Consider the following 17795-nt stretch of genomic DNA (forward strand, 5'->3'; position numbering starts at 1 on the left):
AAAAATTTTTTGCCAGCCTCAGTGTCATACCCAGCTCCCTGACAGCAGTATGTAGGTCCCTGGAGCAGTTTTAGTGGGTGCAGTGCACGTCAGGTAGCGGACCCAGGCCCATCCCCCCCTACCTGTTACACTTGTGGTGGTAAATGTGAGCCCTTCACAACCCACCAGAAACCCACTGTACCCCCATATAGGTGCCCCCCCCTTCATCCCTATGTGCTATGGTAGTGGTGTACAGTTGTAGGGAGTGGGTTTGGGGGGGGGGGCTCAGCACCCAAGGTAAGGGAGCTATGCACCTGGGAGCAATTTCTGAAGTCCATTGCAGTGCCCCCTAGAGTGCCCGGTTGGTTTCCTAGCATGTCAGAGGGACCAGTGCACTCTGAATGCTGGGTCCTCTCATGACCAAATGGCATGGATTTGGTCATTTCTGAGATGGGCGTCCTCGGTTTACATTATCGCTGAAAACCGGGGACGACCATCTCTGAGGTCAACCTAAATGTTGAAATTTGGGTGTCCCTGACTGTATTATCGAAACGAAAGATGGATGCCCATCTTGTTTCAATAATACGTGTTTCCCCGCCCCTTTGCGAGGACGCCCTCAGGAAAACTTGGGCGCCCCATTCGATTATGCTCCTCAACATATTTAAAGCCTGGGAGACTCATAAAGCTGAATATTCTTCCAGTGCCAGTAAACACTTTTTAGTTGCTGCCAGTGTTATTCCTCGATATTCATGCCAGGCCATGTCCAGGCATTGGCACTGAAAATCCAGGTTTATGCAGCCAGCTCTCTTTTACGCTGTTCAGTGCAGTATTCAGCAAGTAATTGCCTTAGCAATACCGCATAAAGATAGGGCTGACTTCTATGCAGTCCGATATGCACGCTTAACTTAGGGCCTCTTTTATCAAACCATGCAAGCAGCTCCCACTGTGATAATGCTGACAAAGCCCATTCACTCTGAATGGGCTCCGTCGGCTTTGCTGCGCGGAAACCACTAGCGTAGCTTGATAAAAGAGGCCCTTAGGCAGTTACGTGCTGAATATTAGCACTTAACTGCACCCCCTGGACCATCCATAAAATAGATGACTTGTACTGTTGTGGTCTGTGGTGATACTCAGTGGCACTAACCAGTTAAGGGTAGCTGAATATCAGCATATACCCTGCACAAGTGATTTAATCAGCCAAGAGCCATTTCTATCTGGTTTTATTCTCTGTGAATATTAAAATTTAGTTTCCGTGAACCCTTCCTCACTTTCCCCAGATGTAATGGCAAAACTACAGACAGGTGGGAAGACTGCACTTATGTACTTATGCACTAATTCTTCCAAGCACTACTTACTTCCGAAGATTGTTGAGGATCATAATGTTTGCATACATATAATAGAGATAGTAGCTGTACGGGGGATTCTGCTCAATAATCCAAACATCAGGGCACGGACTCTTATTGCAAAACATGTGATCACTATGCTTAGATTCATCATCAACACTGTCAAATCCTGTCACCTACAACAGAAAAATGTTCTCATTAACTTCCTCAGGATGCTAGAGCTGCCCAATATACAGCAGATATTAAAGAAAGTAATAATATGTACAAAAAAACCCAACCCACAGCTATTAAACTACCACTCCTCCTCATGCCTATTGGTGGATCTCTCTCACTGCTGCAATATATAAGCTCTCTAAAAACACCAGCACTCTATAGAGAGTTTGGCCTGATTACTGGATGCACAATAGCTGCCTGTAAATCACTGGAGTTTCCACCAGGGGCCAGCAGAGTAGAATCAGAACCATTTCTTAGTGACACACACTGTCTGCTGTTTCTGCAGAGATCCCCGGAAGCAGCAGAGCTGCAAATGACATTAAAATGCCATCAGCGTAGTATTTCTGGTAATTAAGTGAACAGAAAGTCACTGAGGGCACTAGGGGATAGGAGGTGTTATCTGGTGGCAATTCGTTAAAACGCCAACAGACATAAGAAAGATGGTGCTGCGCACCCCTGAACACTCCTGCTGGCAATTAAAGACATCATTGTGTTACCAAAACCATGAAAAGCTGCACAGCATGACTCACCAGTAATGAAAGTTTTATGTATTCCATAAAAATGCTATACTGTACGACAGTAGCGTAATAAGGTTGGGCAGAGGAAACAGTCTGCCATGGGTGCAGGCAGCAAGGGAGTGCACAGAGCAGTCATGCAGCTATCGGTTCCACTGGTTCCCTGCCCCCTCTGACGTTACTTTCTGTTCCAGGGCAGGGAACTGGTGGTGCCAACAGCCGTACGACTGCTCTGTGCACCCCCAGATGGTGAGGATAATGTGCTTCGGGGGGGAGATGGGTAATACACTTCAGGGAAGGAGGTGGGTGATGTGCCAGGGGGTCCATAGCAGCAGCCCATCCCGGGTGGCAGCCAACCTATGTACGCTACTGCTGTATGAAATACTAAGGGGCCAATATTCAGCATGGTTTAAGCAGGCAGGAGAGGAAGTAGTTAATCTTAGATTCAGAGAAGTATGCAGTGCTGGCAGCCACAGCTGTTTGAGGAAAGGCAGAGCAGCAGCAGCAAAAGAGATGCTCCTGTCACTCTGCTAATGACTAGCAAGTACAGGGCAGTTGAGGAGGGCTAAAACCAGGATCAACACAATGGATAAGCAGCTTTTAGTGCCCCCTGAACATTGGTACCCCCCTGCCATGCTTACCCCACTTACCGTGTTGCACCAGCTCTATCGATATTCAAAAGGATTTATCTTAAAACCCAACTGAGTGAGCCAGAACCTAGTATTCACTGGCACTTAACCAGTTTGTGCTGCTGAATATGTCTGCTAACCAGTCATCCCCTAACTGGCTAGGTTAGATGCAAGTAAGGATCAACCACCAAGGTGGAAGAATGTGAAACACTATGAACAGTGATCAGAAGCAAAACAGTAGTGAGCCAACAGGATACTTCCAAAAGTCACGATGAGATGATGATAGGTTGTTGGGGTGGGGGGGGGGGGGGGGAAACGGAGGCAGAGTTAGGACAGAGCATCAATTTAGTTGGTTAGCAGCGATTTTCACTCTGCTAATTGTCCAAGTAACAGCATAAGGTTAGGATAGCAAAATAGCTGTCTATGCAGTGGGTTAACCAGGCACCAGTCTAAATATTGACCAGGGACTGGTTAATTTCCGAGTTGGTGGACATGTGGATATTCAGTGCCAGTAGCTGCACATGCCTTGGCACTGAACATCTGGGATTAGTTCAGCTCACAGCTGGAAGCAGCTTAGCAGCCATTTACCACCATGATTGAATATTGACCCTGTAAATATATATATATATATTTTTGGGGACATCCAGTATATACACATCTATCTCATGAATATTCGTTATGGTATGCCTGAAAACCCAACTGGCTAGGTGCATCTCCAGGAGAGGGTTGAAATGCACTGCTCTAAAGTGCTGCATCAGAGGGAAATACTAAGCCATGCAGGCTGTACAGGCTTCATTTACTGTCATACTCTGTATCTTTCTACGTGCCCTACAGATCATCTAAGAATATCTACAATCAAATAACTTTTGCATTATAAGGAAATAACGTAAGAACATAAGCATTGCCACACTGGGGCATATCAGTTGTCTTTCCATGAGTGTATAAGATTTGCCCTCTATCCCTGTTTTTCTCCCCCTCCCACCATTTGTCTGAGCTACTACAGGTCCCCTTTCTGCCTGAGGGAAAGGTAGGAGAAAGTCTAAATCCTGCAACATCAGTCATGTGTCAGCAGAGATACCTCCTAAGTCAGTCATCATTCTATCTTCCCTCCCCCCTCAAGCATGAGCACACCATCTGCTCCCTCTTATTTTCCCTGACAATGCCACCTCAGGGTATATCTGTTCAGCCTCCTCTTTTGCTCATCCCACAATATCATTTTGATCATTGTTATCTTTTAGACCCCAAGTCAATACACTATCTGCTATGTTTTCCAAGAAAAACAATATGGTCTCTCAGACTTTTCATGTAACTCTTTCCAAGAAGGTGGCTCATTACCCCTCTCCCTTATCCCAGCACCAGCCATTTGCGGTGTAACATTATTCCTCCCCTAAGAATCAATAGAATCACTTTGGGGCAATGCCAATGCATTAGTACAGAAAAAGTGTGAGCTGGGCAAAGCAATTTAACTTCTCAGATGGGTAGACTGCAGTGTGGCCATCTACCACACTCAGTGGGCACTGATGTGCTCAAAGGCTATTTATGATGGCAATTTCTGCAAACCATGACAAATGTTGAAATAAGGCCATTTTAACAAAGCCAGGCTGCTTTCCAAAAGCACACAAGGCAATATAGAATCAACCTTTGCCACCCCCCCCCCCCCCCCCCCCCCCCCCCATATAACACACATACCCAGAGACAAAGACTGCAGATCAACTTTCCTTTGGATTCTTGCGAGGGCCATTGTAATAATTTTCATTACACAATGCAAATCATCAGAACAAAAGACAGACAAAAGAGTGACAGACAGACAAAACTGTGGCAATGTACAGAGGTGTACTATTTTTGTTCATGGGTGAGAAAATATGGCAAGAAAGACAGTACTGCTTGAATTCTTCTTAAGAGACCCAGCAGTCATGCATAGGCATGACAAACAGAAAAGCCCTTCAACATGAACCATGACCAGCATTTAAACATGACACGAATAATGGGAAATTAACAAAAAAATACTGAATGCCAGAAATCTGACTGGGAAAGCCATGAGGCTAGCTGAATTAGTATGAGTGTACCTCAGAAGCATTGTCCAGAGGAGTGAACTATGAGTCAAAAAAAATCCCAGCATTCCAATTTGAAAACACAGTTTACTACTACTACTGTAACTACTGTAACTCTGCTGCCCGTCTCGTCTTCCGCCAGGGTCGCTTTACTCATACTACCCCTCTCCTCAAGACCCTTCACTGGCTCCCTATCCGTTTTCGCATCCTGTTCAAACTTCTACTAACCTATAAATGTACTCACTCTGCTGCTCCCCAGTATCTCTCCACACTCGTCCTTCCCTACACCCCTTCCCGTGCACTCCGCTCCATGGATAAATCCTTCTTATCTGTTCCCTTCTCCACTACTGCCAACTCCAGACTTCGCGCCTTCTGTCTCGCTGCACCCTACACCTGGAATAAACTTCCTGAGCCCCTACGTCTTGCCCCATCCTTGGCCACCTTTAAATCTAGACTGAAAGCCCACCTCTTTAACATTGCTTTTGACTCGTAACCACTTGTAACCACTCGCCTCCACCTACCCTCCTCTCTTCCTTCCCGTTCACATTAATTGATTTAATTAGCTTACTTTATTTATTTTTTGTCTATTAGATTGTAAGCTCTTTGAGCAGGGATTGTCTTCTATGTTTGTGCAGCGCTGCGTACGCCTTGTAGCACTATAGAAATGCTAAATAGTAGTAGTAGTACTACTACTTAACATTTCTAAAGCGCTACTAGAGTTACGCAGCGCTGTACAATTTAACATAGAGGGACGGTCCCTGGTCAAGGAGCTTACAAGTGAACGGATAGTCCGATAGGGGCGGTCAAATTGGGGCAGTCTGGATATAGTGAACGGTAAGAGTTAGGTGCCGAATGCAGCATTGAAGAGGTGGGTTTTAAGCAAAGACTTGAAGATGGGCAGGGAGGGGGCTTGGCGTAAGGGCTCAGGAAGGTTGTTCCAAGCATAGGGTGAGGCGAGGCAGAAGGAGCGGAGCCTGGAGTTGGCGGTGTTGGAGAAGGGTACAGAGAGGAGGGATTTGTCCTGTGAACGGAGGTTACGGGCGGGAACATAGGGGGAGATGAGGAAGGAGAGGTAGTGAGGGGCAGCAGACTGAATGCATTTGTAGGTAAGAAGGAGAAGCTTGAATTGAATGCGGTATCTGATTGGAAGCCAGTGAAGTGACCTGAGGAGAGGGGTGATATGAGTAAATCGGTTTTGACGGAATATGAGACGTGCCGCAGAGTTCTGAACAGATTGAAGGGGGGATAGATGGCTAAGTGGGAGGCCAGTGAGAAGTAAGTTGCAGTAGTCAAGGCGAGAGGTAATGAGAGCATGGACGAGAGTTCGGGTGGTGTGTTCAGAGAGGAAAGGGCGAATTTTGCTGATGTTAAAGAGGAAGAAGCGGCAGGTCTTGGCAGTCTGCGGATATGCGCAGAGAAGGAGAGGGAGGAGTCAAAGATGACTCCGAGGTTGCGGGCAGATGAGATGGGGAGGATGAGGGTGTTATCAACTGAGATAGAAAGTGGAGGAAGAGGAGACGTGGGTTTTGGTGGAAAGACGATGAGCTCGGTCTTGGACATGTTCAGTTTCAGGTGGCGGTTGGACATCCAGGCAGCAATGTCGGATAGGCAGGCTGATACCTTTGCCTGGGTCTCTGCGGTGATGTCTGGTGTGGACAGATATAGCTGGTTTACAGATTCTGTCTCAAGCGTGAGCCCTGGTTAACATCACTGCTTACAATTTTAGCACTTGTTTTTCTCAAAAAGTTGCTTATGTATTTGCTTTGTCTGTCTGCCTATTTGTGTACACATGGAGGGGCATTTTCGATATGACATCCAAGCTGGACTTTGGAGATTTTGTGCTTAACATCCAAAATATGAATAAAAAACATGACCATTTTCAAAATTGAAAAATGTCAAGCCTTTATTTTCAAAAATACCGTTTGTAACAATGTTTTGTGCTCTGTGTGTTTAATCTTTTCAGGCCATTTTAAAAAACGTACACATTTAAAACGTATAAAATCAAGCCATTGGGATGTAGGCGGGGCCAGCATTTTTTAGCAGACTGGTGCCCCAGACATACCAGGAGAGCAATGGGGCACCCTAGGGTTTGCTGCTGTGGACTTCATATAACTGCTCCCAGAAGCTCTGAGAAAAGAGGACATTTCTCTGGATGCGGTGTTTCAGAATGCAGCACCATGTACAGTTCATTGCATTTCAGAGTTTTCATTTGAAGATAAGTCATATCCGTGACCTTTTTAAAAGATCTGACTGCATTTGACCCCAGGCGCATGCGCGCTGAAACACAGCCCGTGTAGGGTCTGTTTATTAAAGATTCTTGATTGATCCAGTCCTGAAGGCCCTTTTGTGCTTATTTTTGTTTTATCCATACCACTAAATGAAAATGAAAAAGAAAACCTAACACCCTTGCATACTCTTAAAATGAAGTGGCCCTTTTACTAAGCTGCGGTAAGCACTAACGTGTGCATACTACAGGCTAAAAACCACTACCGTGGGACACACTCAGGCATCCCGTGGTAATTTTTGGATTGACGCACACTTCCCATGCTCTAAAAAATAATTTATATTTTTTGGTGTTGGGGCGGAGAGTAGGCGTGCCCAGCACTAATCAGTTATACACTACATCGCCGCACGCTAACCGATTAGCACATGGTTAGCATGGGAGCCCTTACCACCTAGATAATAGGTGTTGTAAGGGCTCCTGTGCTAATGACCATGGGCCAATTGGGAAATTAGCACATAGCCATTAATGAGGGAAATAAGAAATGTGACCATTTTACAGCCACACTAAAAGTGGTCTCAGTGCATGTGAAACCCACGCGCTAGTCAAAGTGCAGGACACTTTTTAGTACAGCTTAGTAAAAGGGCCACATAAAGTTTCCTGAAAGTCAGATAATGCTTTTGTAATAAGGTTTTGTTTAGGATTTGGCTGCCTTAACATAAATGACTGAGGTGAAAGTTTGAATTTGTTATTAAGGGGTTTATTTTAAAAAATTGGGGGTGGGGGAAGGGATCTAGGATATCAGCATACTGGGAATAAATACCAATAAACCACTGAACTGGAAACTAAACTGCGGCGGCACAAACCAGCCCAGTCTGCCGCTCCACTATTAGCCACTGTTGGGCAGACTGGATGGACCACACAGGTCTTTATCGGTCGTCATCTACTACGCCACTATGTTATGTAGCCGTTTCCTCAACGTGTTGTGCCCAATAGAAGAAAGGGAATATCTTTCAGAGTTATCCAATTACACAACCTGGCATGTTTTTGTCAGTGGTAAATCTCAATACAAGCCACTATTTTATAAAACCAACCATATATCACAATTAGTTTCTCCATAACAGCACGGCCTCTGTACTAAGGATATTCCTTCCCCTCCCCCATCCACAAGGCACAATACAGGAAGACCCACTTTAGGAGAAGGCACCCCAATGGTTCTGAAAGAAGCAGTTTCAAGGAAATACTTACATATTTCAGGAAAAGATGCAGCTCTTTATGCTCTGAGGGGTTAATTGTTGCCTCAAATAGAGGTAAGAAGATGTTCTCTAACATTTTCCCAAAACTAGGCAGAATCTTTTTTGACCTAAATATATCACTGAAAGACACAAATAAAGAGCTATCATTTTTTAAATGATCTGGACAACTTTGCTGCCATCTTGACATCTATGATGAAGCTGTTACTGTATCTCAAGTTTCAGTCAGAGCATGGGTAGAACTGTACTCCAAGGCTCTCAATAGTGCAAAGTTTATTATCAGGTCACAGGCAATATAAGGTCAGATCCCAGCTTTCTGCATTACAGGCAGACCTTGATTTAGGAAAAACTGCCTAGTACCCCAGATATTAAAGATGCCAGATAGCTGGGCCAAGGAAAGAGTCTGCCCCTACTTACTTTACAGCCATCCACGGTACCACTTCAAAAAAGCACTACTATGACACTCTGGTCCAACACCAGAACTGTCTGAAATACAATCCTTGGTCTGGAGGACTGTACAAAACCTGATTCCATCAACATTTATATAATCTGATCTGTTTTTTTAATTAACTTTGTTTTATATAATCAAATCTATTTTTTAATTGACTTTTTAAAAATAATGGGCCCGATATTCAGCCAGCAATGCTTAGCGTTTGGTGTTATACCCAGAAACTCAATGCCAGGTCATGTCCAGGCTTCAGCATTGAATTTCCAGGTTTGTGGAGCAGACTAATGCATAGCTGGTTAAGTGCAATATGCAACACTTAGGGGCCCTTTTAGAAAGGCGTGTAAGGAATCGGCATTACCGCCCAGCTACCGCATGCCCGGGTGGTCATTCCAAATTTGGCGTGCGCTGAAAACACACGGTAGAAAATAATTTCTTATTTTCTACCATGGGAGTTTCCCGGCAGTAATCGGCAGTTGGCGCACGATGGACAGTTACCACGTGGGTAACATGTGAGCCCTTACCACTAAGTCAATTGGTTGCGTTAAGGGCCTAGGCCATAAATAGACATGCACTGGTTTTCACTTTGCCACACGTCCATTTCCTGGCCCCCCGAAAAAAACGTTTTTCCAGACGCAGTGGAGAAATGGTCCAGCGTGCATCCAATACATGAGCCCACGCTACCACAGGCCACATTTTGGCATGCCTTTGTAAAAGAGCCCCTTAACCAGCCAAGTACTGATTCCACCAGTTTTGACATAGGTGCTAACCGGATATTTTCTGTGGTTACAACCAGTTTGCCGCTGAGAATGACCGGTGAGCCCTGAGCAGACAATTTAACCGGCCAGGAACCATTTCTTAACCAGCTATGCACACAGTGCCCAAAAAAATCCCAGAAATTCAATGCCGGTTGCTGGATAAGGCCCAGCATTACATTTCCAGGTTCCTCACCAACTGCGGGAGGCAGGCCAGCTAACTCCCGCGGTCTGAATATTGGCCGCCATAGTGCCTAGTGTTCTATCAACAAAGACATCCAATTTTCTGTCATTACAAACTTTGCAACTTTGTACGATAGAAAGTTGGGTGCCTTTGTTGAGAGAACACTATATTTCTTTTCTAGCTCACTGGTTTATTTTTTAATATGTTTATTTGAAAAAACAAGTCAGATTATATAAATGTTGATGGAATTAGGTATTGCATTGTCCCCCAGACTAAGGATTGTATTTTAGACAGTGTTATGATTTAGTCTTAGGGTTTATTATAATTTCATTTACACTTCCAGTATTATGTTCTTATTGTATTCAACATCAGAGCTGCCACATTATTTGGTTCCAGGAAGGAGATTTCAGGCTGGTCCTGGATTTCCAACAGCTCTGCAAGACTGCCTGTAGCACTAGAAAACAAGACTGTCTCCCTGTGAAGAGGAGAAGGAGTTTCCTTGGCCTTAAAACTCAATATATATCACTTCCATATTTTACACTGGTTCCCTATCAAATCAATGCTACAGCTCAAAGTCTGACACATTAAAATAGCTCCCTGTTGATTAGAAAATGTGTATGGGGGACTCTGTGTTCCCTCCTCAGAGGCACAAAACGACTGAGTTCTTCTTGAGGAGTAAAAGAATGGCAGGAACTGCAGCACCCAAAATATGGAGAGAAATATCTAATCAGCTGATTTCCCCCCCAATGGCACCTTGCTCTTTAAAACTGGACTCTGAGGAGTCATTCTCAGGGTTAAGGACGGGGGGGGGGGGGGGGGGACGACATTGGGAGAGAGGATGTATGTGCAGGGATTTGGAATTGCCAGTTCCTCTCCCCACCTGGACCCTGATCTGCTCACAGTTAAAGAGGTTCAAAAGTATCTCCAAACCCTACTGCAGTAGTCCCGGGGCAATTTTTTCAAGTTGATTAGTTTTGCGCCTAAAATGACAGGAATGGACCTCACTCTTAAGCCAGGACATGTGGAGTATAATCCGTGTCTCTCAAATTTACTGCTAACGCTTGCTGTGTGATTAATTTGATGAAACAGCACCTGTGTTGGACTTGTTATACTGGAACCAAGGCTGGAGGAACTTTGTACATGCATGCTATAAAATACAAGCCTAAGGACCAATCCCTGCCCCTGTGCCCATTCTTCACCATGGGATTGCCAGTGTTTTCTCAGCACCTATGTTTATGCTCAGATATGTCAAGGCAATTAGAGAAGCTCCTGTTTGGTCATGCAAAACACTGCTGTACACACTCAGGTGGTTTTTCAAATTACCCCTATGTGTCCCTGTGGAGCATTTAATCATAGCCAGGAGCGTAGCCAGACTTCGGCGGGAGGGGGGGTCCAGAGCCTGAGGTGAGGGGCACATTTTAGCCCCCCCCCCCCCGGTGCCACCGACCCCCCTGCCACTTTTGACCCCCCCCCCAGCGCCCCTCCCCCATCCATTTCGCCCCCCCCCCACCGCCGCCAACCCTCCTCCGCCACCGCCAGGTACCTTTGCTGGCGGGGGTCCCCAACCCCCGCCAGCCGAAGTCCCCTTAAGTGCCGGTCTCCGAGTCCGGCGCGTTCACTGATCTGAATTCTGTTTCTGTGAGTCCTGACGTCCTGCACATTCCTATGTGTAGGACGTCAGGACTCACAAAAACAGAATCCAGATCAGCAACGGACCGGAGACCGGTGCTGAAGAGGACTTCAGCTGGCGGGGGTTGGGGACCCCCGCCAGCAATGGTACCTGATGGCGGCGGCGGCGGGGGAGGGTTGGCAGCAGCGGGAGGGGGGGTCGAATGTGGCGGGGGAGGGTCAGCGGCAGGGGGGTGAAAGCAGGGGGGACAGGGCTAAATTTGCGGGGGCCCATGCCCCCGTGGCCCCACCTAGCTACGCCCCTGATCATAGCTCTAACTCCTGAGAACTTACACTGATGTCTTACTGTCACTAATTGATCAGATATAGTATTCAACTGACTCTATGAATGTGGTGTAATATGTTTGTGCCCCTCTAAGACGGCTTTACTGATTTCATAACAGTTTCTTTTGTTTCTTTAAAACTGGAAATGAATTGCCTTCAATTTTGAACTTTTTAGATGAACAGGCCTGGCTAAACATAAAAACAATGCCATTTTTCCTTTATAATGTGCTGACATGGGTAGATAGCAATCTAGTAATACCACATACGTCCTCTGACGGTAGTCAGCTGGAAAATATATGTGAATCTACTTTGTTTTAGCTGTCTGCATTCTAGCCTGTTTAATTTAAATGTCCAGATTTCATATTCATCCTTAACAAAATCAAATCAGTAAAGTGGATGACAATAAACAAAAATACAATTACATACAAACATTAAAAACAATAACTTAAAAATGTTAATAATACTCATATGGATTATAAACAAGACAGAGTTACTTAACATCTAATCATGACTTCTTAACAGCATCGGCATTGCATGCAAAAGCTTAGAACAGACACAAACAAGACAATCTCCCAATTCAAATATAACAAAATCTTTTCCTCACTTTCTCAATGACCAGGGGAAAAATCAACAATGTTCTCAGGCACAGTTTCTTCAAATCAAATAAATATTGCTTCTTTATACCCTCAGTTACTGGTGGAGGACGGGAAAAGCAAAAGAAAAAAACAGGAAGAATGGAGGGACATGGAAGGAACTTGGTAAGGATCAAAGAAGAGAAAATAGACTAATACTGAAAATAGGTTGTTTGCACAATTGTAATCAGTTAATATTATTGATAGATTCGGTTTACTTACTAAATTCTGGGAACCTGAATTATCCAGCGCATGTTGGGAGAATAGACCTTGTTCTTGATGAACCAGTTTGCCAGAATGTTCCATTCATCTGTACAGCGTCCATATATGGACAGTCGAGGTTCTGTATACTGGTATTTGCTATCCTCTAACTCACGGGCCACCTCCTGTTAGAACAAGATAGTTGATAAATTTAAGTTATACGGTAAAGACTTTGCAGGATATTATGGGTTTTATCAGGAATGAGCCATACCCTTTATATGCCAATATATGACCATAGTGATATTCTCAGAAATGGTTGGAATCAGTCAATTCTGTGTTCCTCTATCTCAATGAGATTGACAGGTTTAGCTATTTCCACCAAATGTCATCAAAATGAAAGGCCATAATCTGGCTGCAAGAACAATATGGATCTTCCTCTCTATTGCACCCTTTCCAACTATCTGTTTGCCTCCCACATGAATTCATTTATAATCCTCCATATGTTAGTATAATGATTAATACATAAAACCAGGTTAGGGCTTTTCAGCTTGGAAACAAGAAGACTGAGGGACATTCAATTAAATTACATGGAAATACTTTTAAAACACATGTAAGAAAATATTTTTTCACTCAATAAATAGTTAAGCTCTGGAACTCATTGCCAGAGGATGTGGCAACAGCGGTTAGCATATCTGGATTTTTAAACGGTTTTGACAAGTTCCTGGAGGAAACGTCCATAGTCTGCTATTAAAATAGACATGGGGGAAGGCACTGCTGAACCTGGAATTGGTAGAATGGAATGATGCTACTACTTGTGACCTGGATTGGCCACTGTCGGAAGCAGGGTTCTTATTTATATCATGAGGGAGAGATATCAACTGCATAATTCTGCCAAATTTCAGCTTCAGGTATGGACTAGATAGTTGAACGGGGACAAAAATTTCACCCGTCTCTGCTGGAACCTAACCCACCCCACCCCTGTCCATCCTCACAAATAATCTCCTCCATCCCTGCCCTTACCCATAACTTTCAGAAGTAATTAATTCTTTTTTTTTTTTAGTTTTTATTGAGTTTTAATAAAAATAAAAATAGAAACACAAACAAATATGCGCAATACAGGGATAAAACCAATACCCCTCCCCCATTCACTACCTTAAACTAAGAGACTGACAACCAAGGAAGAGAACAATAACCAGCCACTCAGCTCCAATACAGGGTTGGAATCCCACCAACACAGACATCTTAATCGGGGCTATATAGCATTGTCTATATGCACCTGCCTCTCAAAGTCCTCATGGTAGTGCAAGTTAGAAAACACAAAAGGACTCTCCAATCTGCCTCTTTTTTAAGAAGCCGGTTTCCTGAGATAGAAAGCAAGCATCCCAGAGAGCTTGTCATATGGATGCAAATGTGGACATTTCAAGCATACACCATTTTTTGGCCACCTTGTGGCAAATCACTACCAGGCAGGGGAAAAGCACCTTTAAGACATCTGGTGGCACTCTCAACCAGAAGCGTAGCCAAGTTGAAGGCACAGGGGAGTGGAGAGCAGACCGCTGACGGTGGCTACGCGTGAATCACATATAAATAGGTGAAGGTAAAAGTCCATTTGGGTCAGATGAATGAGAGTTCCATAAATCACAAACTAAAATACATTCATAGTAACACAATAGATGACAGCAGATAAAAACTTGTACGGTCCATCCAGTCTGCCCACCAGACATGCAGATACAGTACCTAGTTGCCCACATCCCTGCCAACATTTACCATCACTCCCCTGGGAGAAATACACAACACAGGATGGAGTCAAGTACCATTCTATATAATGATTTGATCCTATTTTCCACTAAATTCGCTGATATTGATACCCAAAATGTATTTTGATGAACAAGTGCCCAGTCCTGTTTTGTAAACACCCTCCCTAAATCCTGCTTCCAATTTAAAAGATACTTAGGTCAATAAGGTCCCATTCCCTCCAATAAGCGAGATGGTATTTTAGGCTGTCTAGAGCCCTTACGCATGATGACGTTTTTATGTTAGATGTACAACAATAATAGAGGTGAACTGAACAATCCAGAAAATCAATACTGTATCAGCTCATGTATACTTGGTGAGCAGAACCATGTGAAGAAAATGGTTTCAATCTGTATTATATAAGAGAAAAATGTGGAGAAAAAAAGACCTCAGGGGAAAATGCAAACAATTTCCCACAATAATTCAAGATTGCTACTCACACATCATTGGTCAGGAAAAAAACCACAAGTCCACATGCTCTTCATTATTTAATTTTATAAAGTTCACACTGGTACTAACTCACTGAAGAAAACCCTGAGTGGTATTTAAAATATTGCTCTCCAAGGGTTCTAACAGAGCAGTCTTTCAGTAAACAGGAGCAAAATATCATTCCAATAGTTTGTATACAAAATTCAACATCTCCAATAGTGGCTCTGATTGAACTTCATCACTTGGAATGGGCCAAAAACTCTCTTCCCCTTAACAGAATCTATGTTTTGCTAGAAGCTGCATCAGGAGGAAAACTCGGCCTCTTGGTCCGGCATGCCATTTTGGAGAGTCGATCAGCTGACCTGATGCTGCTGGCCTGTGCGTGTGTCAGACAGTGATTGCAGCTGTGCTGATCACTGAAAGAAGGAGGAGGTGACTGCGGCACAAAGAGTCCTCCTGGATAGGTACTAGGTTGGCCTGGCACTGTGTAGACTTCCACAGGAATCCAGCAGAAATTGCATCCATTCCTGCAGGACTCCCACGGGAGTCCCATGGCCCTGGAGGGGATTTCCCGTGGGATTCCCGCAAACCCCATTCTCATGCAGCTCTCTAGTATGGGCTACTTATGTCTTTAAAAAATGAGAAACATCAATTTTTAAAAAAGTACGTTTTTTTGGAAAAACACATTTGAAAAACAGCAACATTTAAAACATCTATATCTCTGTAATCCATAGGAATTTAGGGATAAAAGTTTGACCATTTTTGTATAGACTGATCACATTTCAAAAATTAAAGTTGCCCAAATTTACCCCTCCAAAATTTTATAGCCTTTATCTCTGTTATTTGTAACCTTATTTTTGGTACCTTGGTTACATATAGATCTGAGCAATATAAGTTTGAGTGCACCTGTCAATAGATATCTAAGCAGTCTCAAAAGCCCTTTTGCATCATGGGTGCAGCTTAAATATTTCAAACTTATTGATTCCATCACTTAATAGTGTTAAACCACGTGTACGCTTATGAAAAAATGCAATTACATTTAACAATGTCTCAAGAGGCAATAGGTATCCTCTAAGTTAATTTAAACTCAACCAAACACATTCTCCTCGGTGTGTGAGAGTAAGTGTGTGATAGAGAGAGAGTGAATGTGTCAGTGTGTGTGACAGAGAGAGTGAGACTGGGTGCGAGAGTGTGTGTGTGAGAGAATGAAAGTGTGTGCCAGGGGCCCCCCCTCCCTCCCAGTTCCAGGGTGGCCCCGCCCCCTCCCTCCCTCCCTCCCAGTTCCAGGGTCCCCCCCCATCCCTCCCTCTCTCCCAGTTGCAAGGTTGGCCCTCTCCCCCTCCCTCCCAGTTTCAGGGTCACTCCCCTCCCTCCCAGTTCCTGGGTCCACCCGCCCCCTCTCCAAGTTCCAGGGTCCGCCCCCCTCCCTCCCACCCACCCAGTTCCAGGGTCGTTGCCCCCCCTCTCTCCCTCCCTCCCGGTTCCAGGGTCGTTGCCCCCCTCTTCCCCCCCCCCCCCTCCAGCCACCCTGCGATGTTTAACTGCAAAATTAGGGAGCTATGTAGTGTAATAAAACGCACCTGCAACGTTGTGAAGCTGACTCCGTGGCTTCACTGAAGTGAAGGGTTCGTAAGGTTCATCAGATTCGTCAGTCTGTCACCATCTCTCTCGACCCCGCCCTCTCGTCTCTCATAGGTCCACCGCCCTCGACGTTATCATGTTTTGACGCGAGGGTGGGGCCGAGAGAGATGGTGACAGACTGACGAATCTGACGAACCTTACGAACCCTTCACTTCAGTGAAGCCACGGAGTCAGCTTCACAACGTTGCAGGTGCTTTTTATTATAGTAGAGATAATTGCTTCATTAATCTGTTTGTATAAAGTAGGTACCTCTGAAATCTTCTTTTGGTTATGTTTATTGCTGTTTATATAACACAAGAAAGATATTTTGTAGAAAGCAAACACAGGACACATGTACAGAAACATCAAACCAAATTGTATTTCACAGTAAATATCAATGAATTATTTAAATCTTTTTTCCAGAGCAACCAAAGTGAAGAACAAAACAACTACAATGCAACAGCAATAATCAAAAGAACATAAGAAAAGGAATTGGGTGCCCAAAAGAACTAGAATGGTTCACTTTACAACCCAATATGCAAAAAAATTATATTCAAGTTCTGGTGTTACCAAAGTAACAGCAACACAAACTCTCTCCACTGCCAGGCACTCTGCAAAGCCACACAAAACCTTGCAAAAAAAAAAAAAGGCACTCAGAACCTTATCATAATGTACCATAACAGCACTAACACCCAGGATTCAAATAGAAACCACCCTACCTAGCAATCTGAATAGTACAGAGGACTGTGAAACACCAATGAACCTACTATGGGTTAAACAGAAAACTCTGACCTGCTATCAGATCCTTACACCAGCAGTTCCCAATCCAGTTTTCAGGGCACACCCAGCCAGTTGGGTTTTCACAACATCTACATCTAAATCTCCTGCATATTCATTGTGGATATTTCTACTTTGGTGTTGCAGTGCATACAGAGTTTGACTTTCTGGAGCTTCCAGTTCAGTTTTGTCTGCACAATCCTATTTCTAATTCATGATTCCTAAATCCAGTGGTTCTCAAACCTGTCCGGACTTCATGATATACCTAATGAATAAAGAGTCAGATTTACATGCCTGTCACCTTCATTATAAGCAAATTTCTTCATACATATTCATTAGGGACAGTGGTGTGCTGGTAAATGTTTAACGACAGGCTCTCTCCCCGGTCCCCCTCTGCACCCCCGCGGTCCCCCTCTGCGCCCCCCCCCCAATTGCAGAGCTGGCTATAGCCGGGGAGAGAGCCTGGGGGGGGGGGGGGGGGTGGCAATGAATTACTCCAGAAAAAAAATTAAATGATCCCAGGTTCCAATCTTACTATATAAATGAAGAGTGACCGACGTGCCGCGCATGCGCAGTACAGCGCAGCTGTGCCACGCATGCGTGGCACATCACAGATCACTCCCGCGCCGTCTGTCGTTTACAGGAGTTACCCTGACGAGCTGCGAGAGCGCTTCTTAACGCGGCTCCTGCTGTTTCCCCTCCCCTCATCCGGAGGCGGGGGGCTGCCGAGGGGAAACCCATGTCGAAGAGGAAGCGGAGGAGTAATAAGGTGTGCGCAGACTGCAGTGTGCCCGGAGAGGC

At 44.6% G+C, this 17795-nt stretch overlaps 1 protein-coding gene across 1 annotated transcript in view; it reads right to left on the bottom strand.

The window, feature by feature from the left end:
- The window catches only part of AMPD3 (adenosine monophosphate deaminase 3), an 86382-nt gene that overhangs the window by 11473 nt on the left and 57114 nt on the right, over positions 1-17795 (bottom strand). Inside the window, 3 exon segments of the mRNA XM_030199495.1 lie at positions 1335-1498; positions 8200-8326; positions 12396-12559. Coding sequence (XP_030055355.1) covers positions 1335-1498; positions 8200-8326; positions 12396-12559 — 455 coding nt within the window.

This window comes from Microcaecilia unicolor, chromosome 4 (assembly GCF_901765095.1).
Source record: "Microcaecilia unicolor chromosome 4, aMicUni1.1, whole genome shotgun sequence".
Taxonomy (NCBI): domain Eukaryota; kingdom Metazoa; phylum Chordata; class Amphibia; order Gymnophiona; family Siphonopidae; genus Microcaecilia; species Microcaecilia unicolor.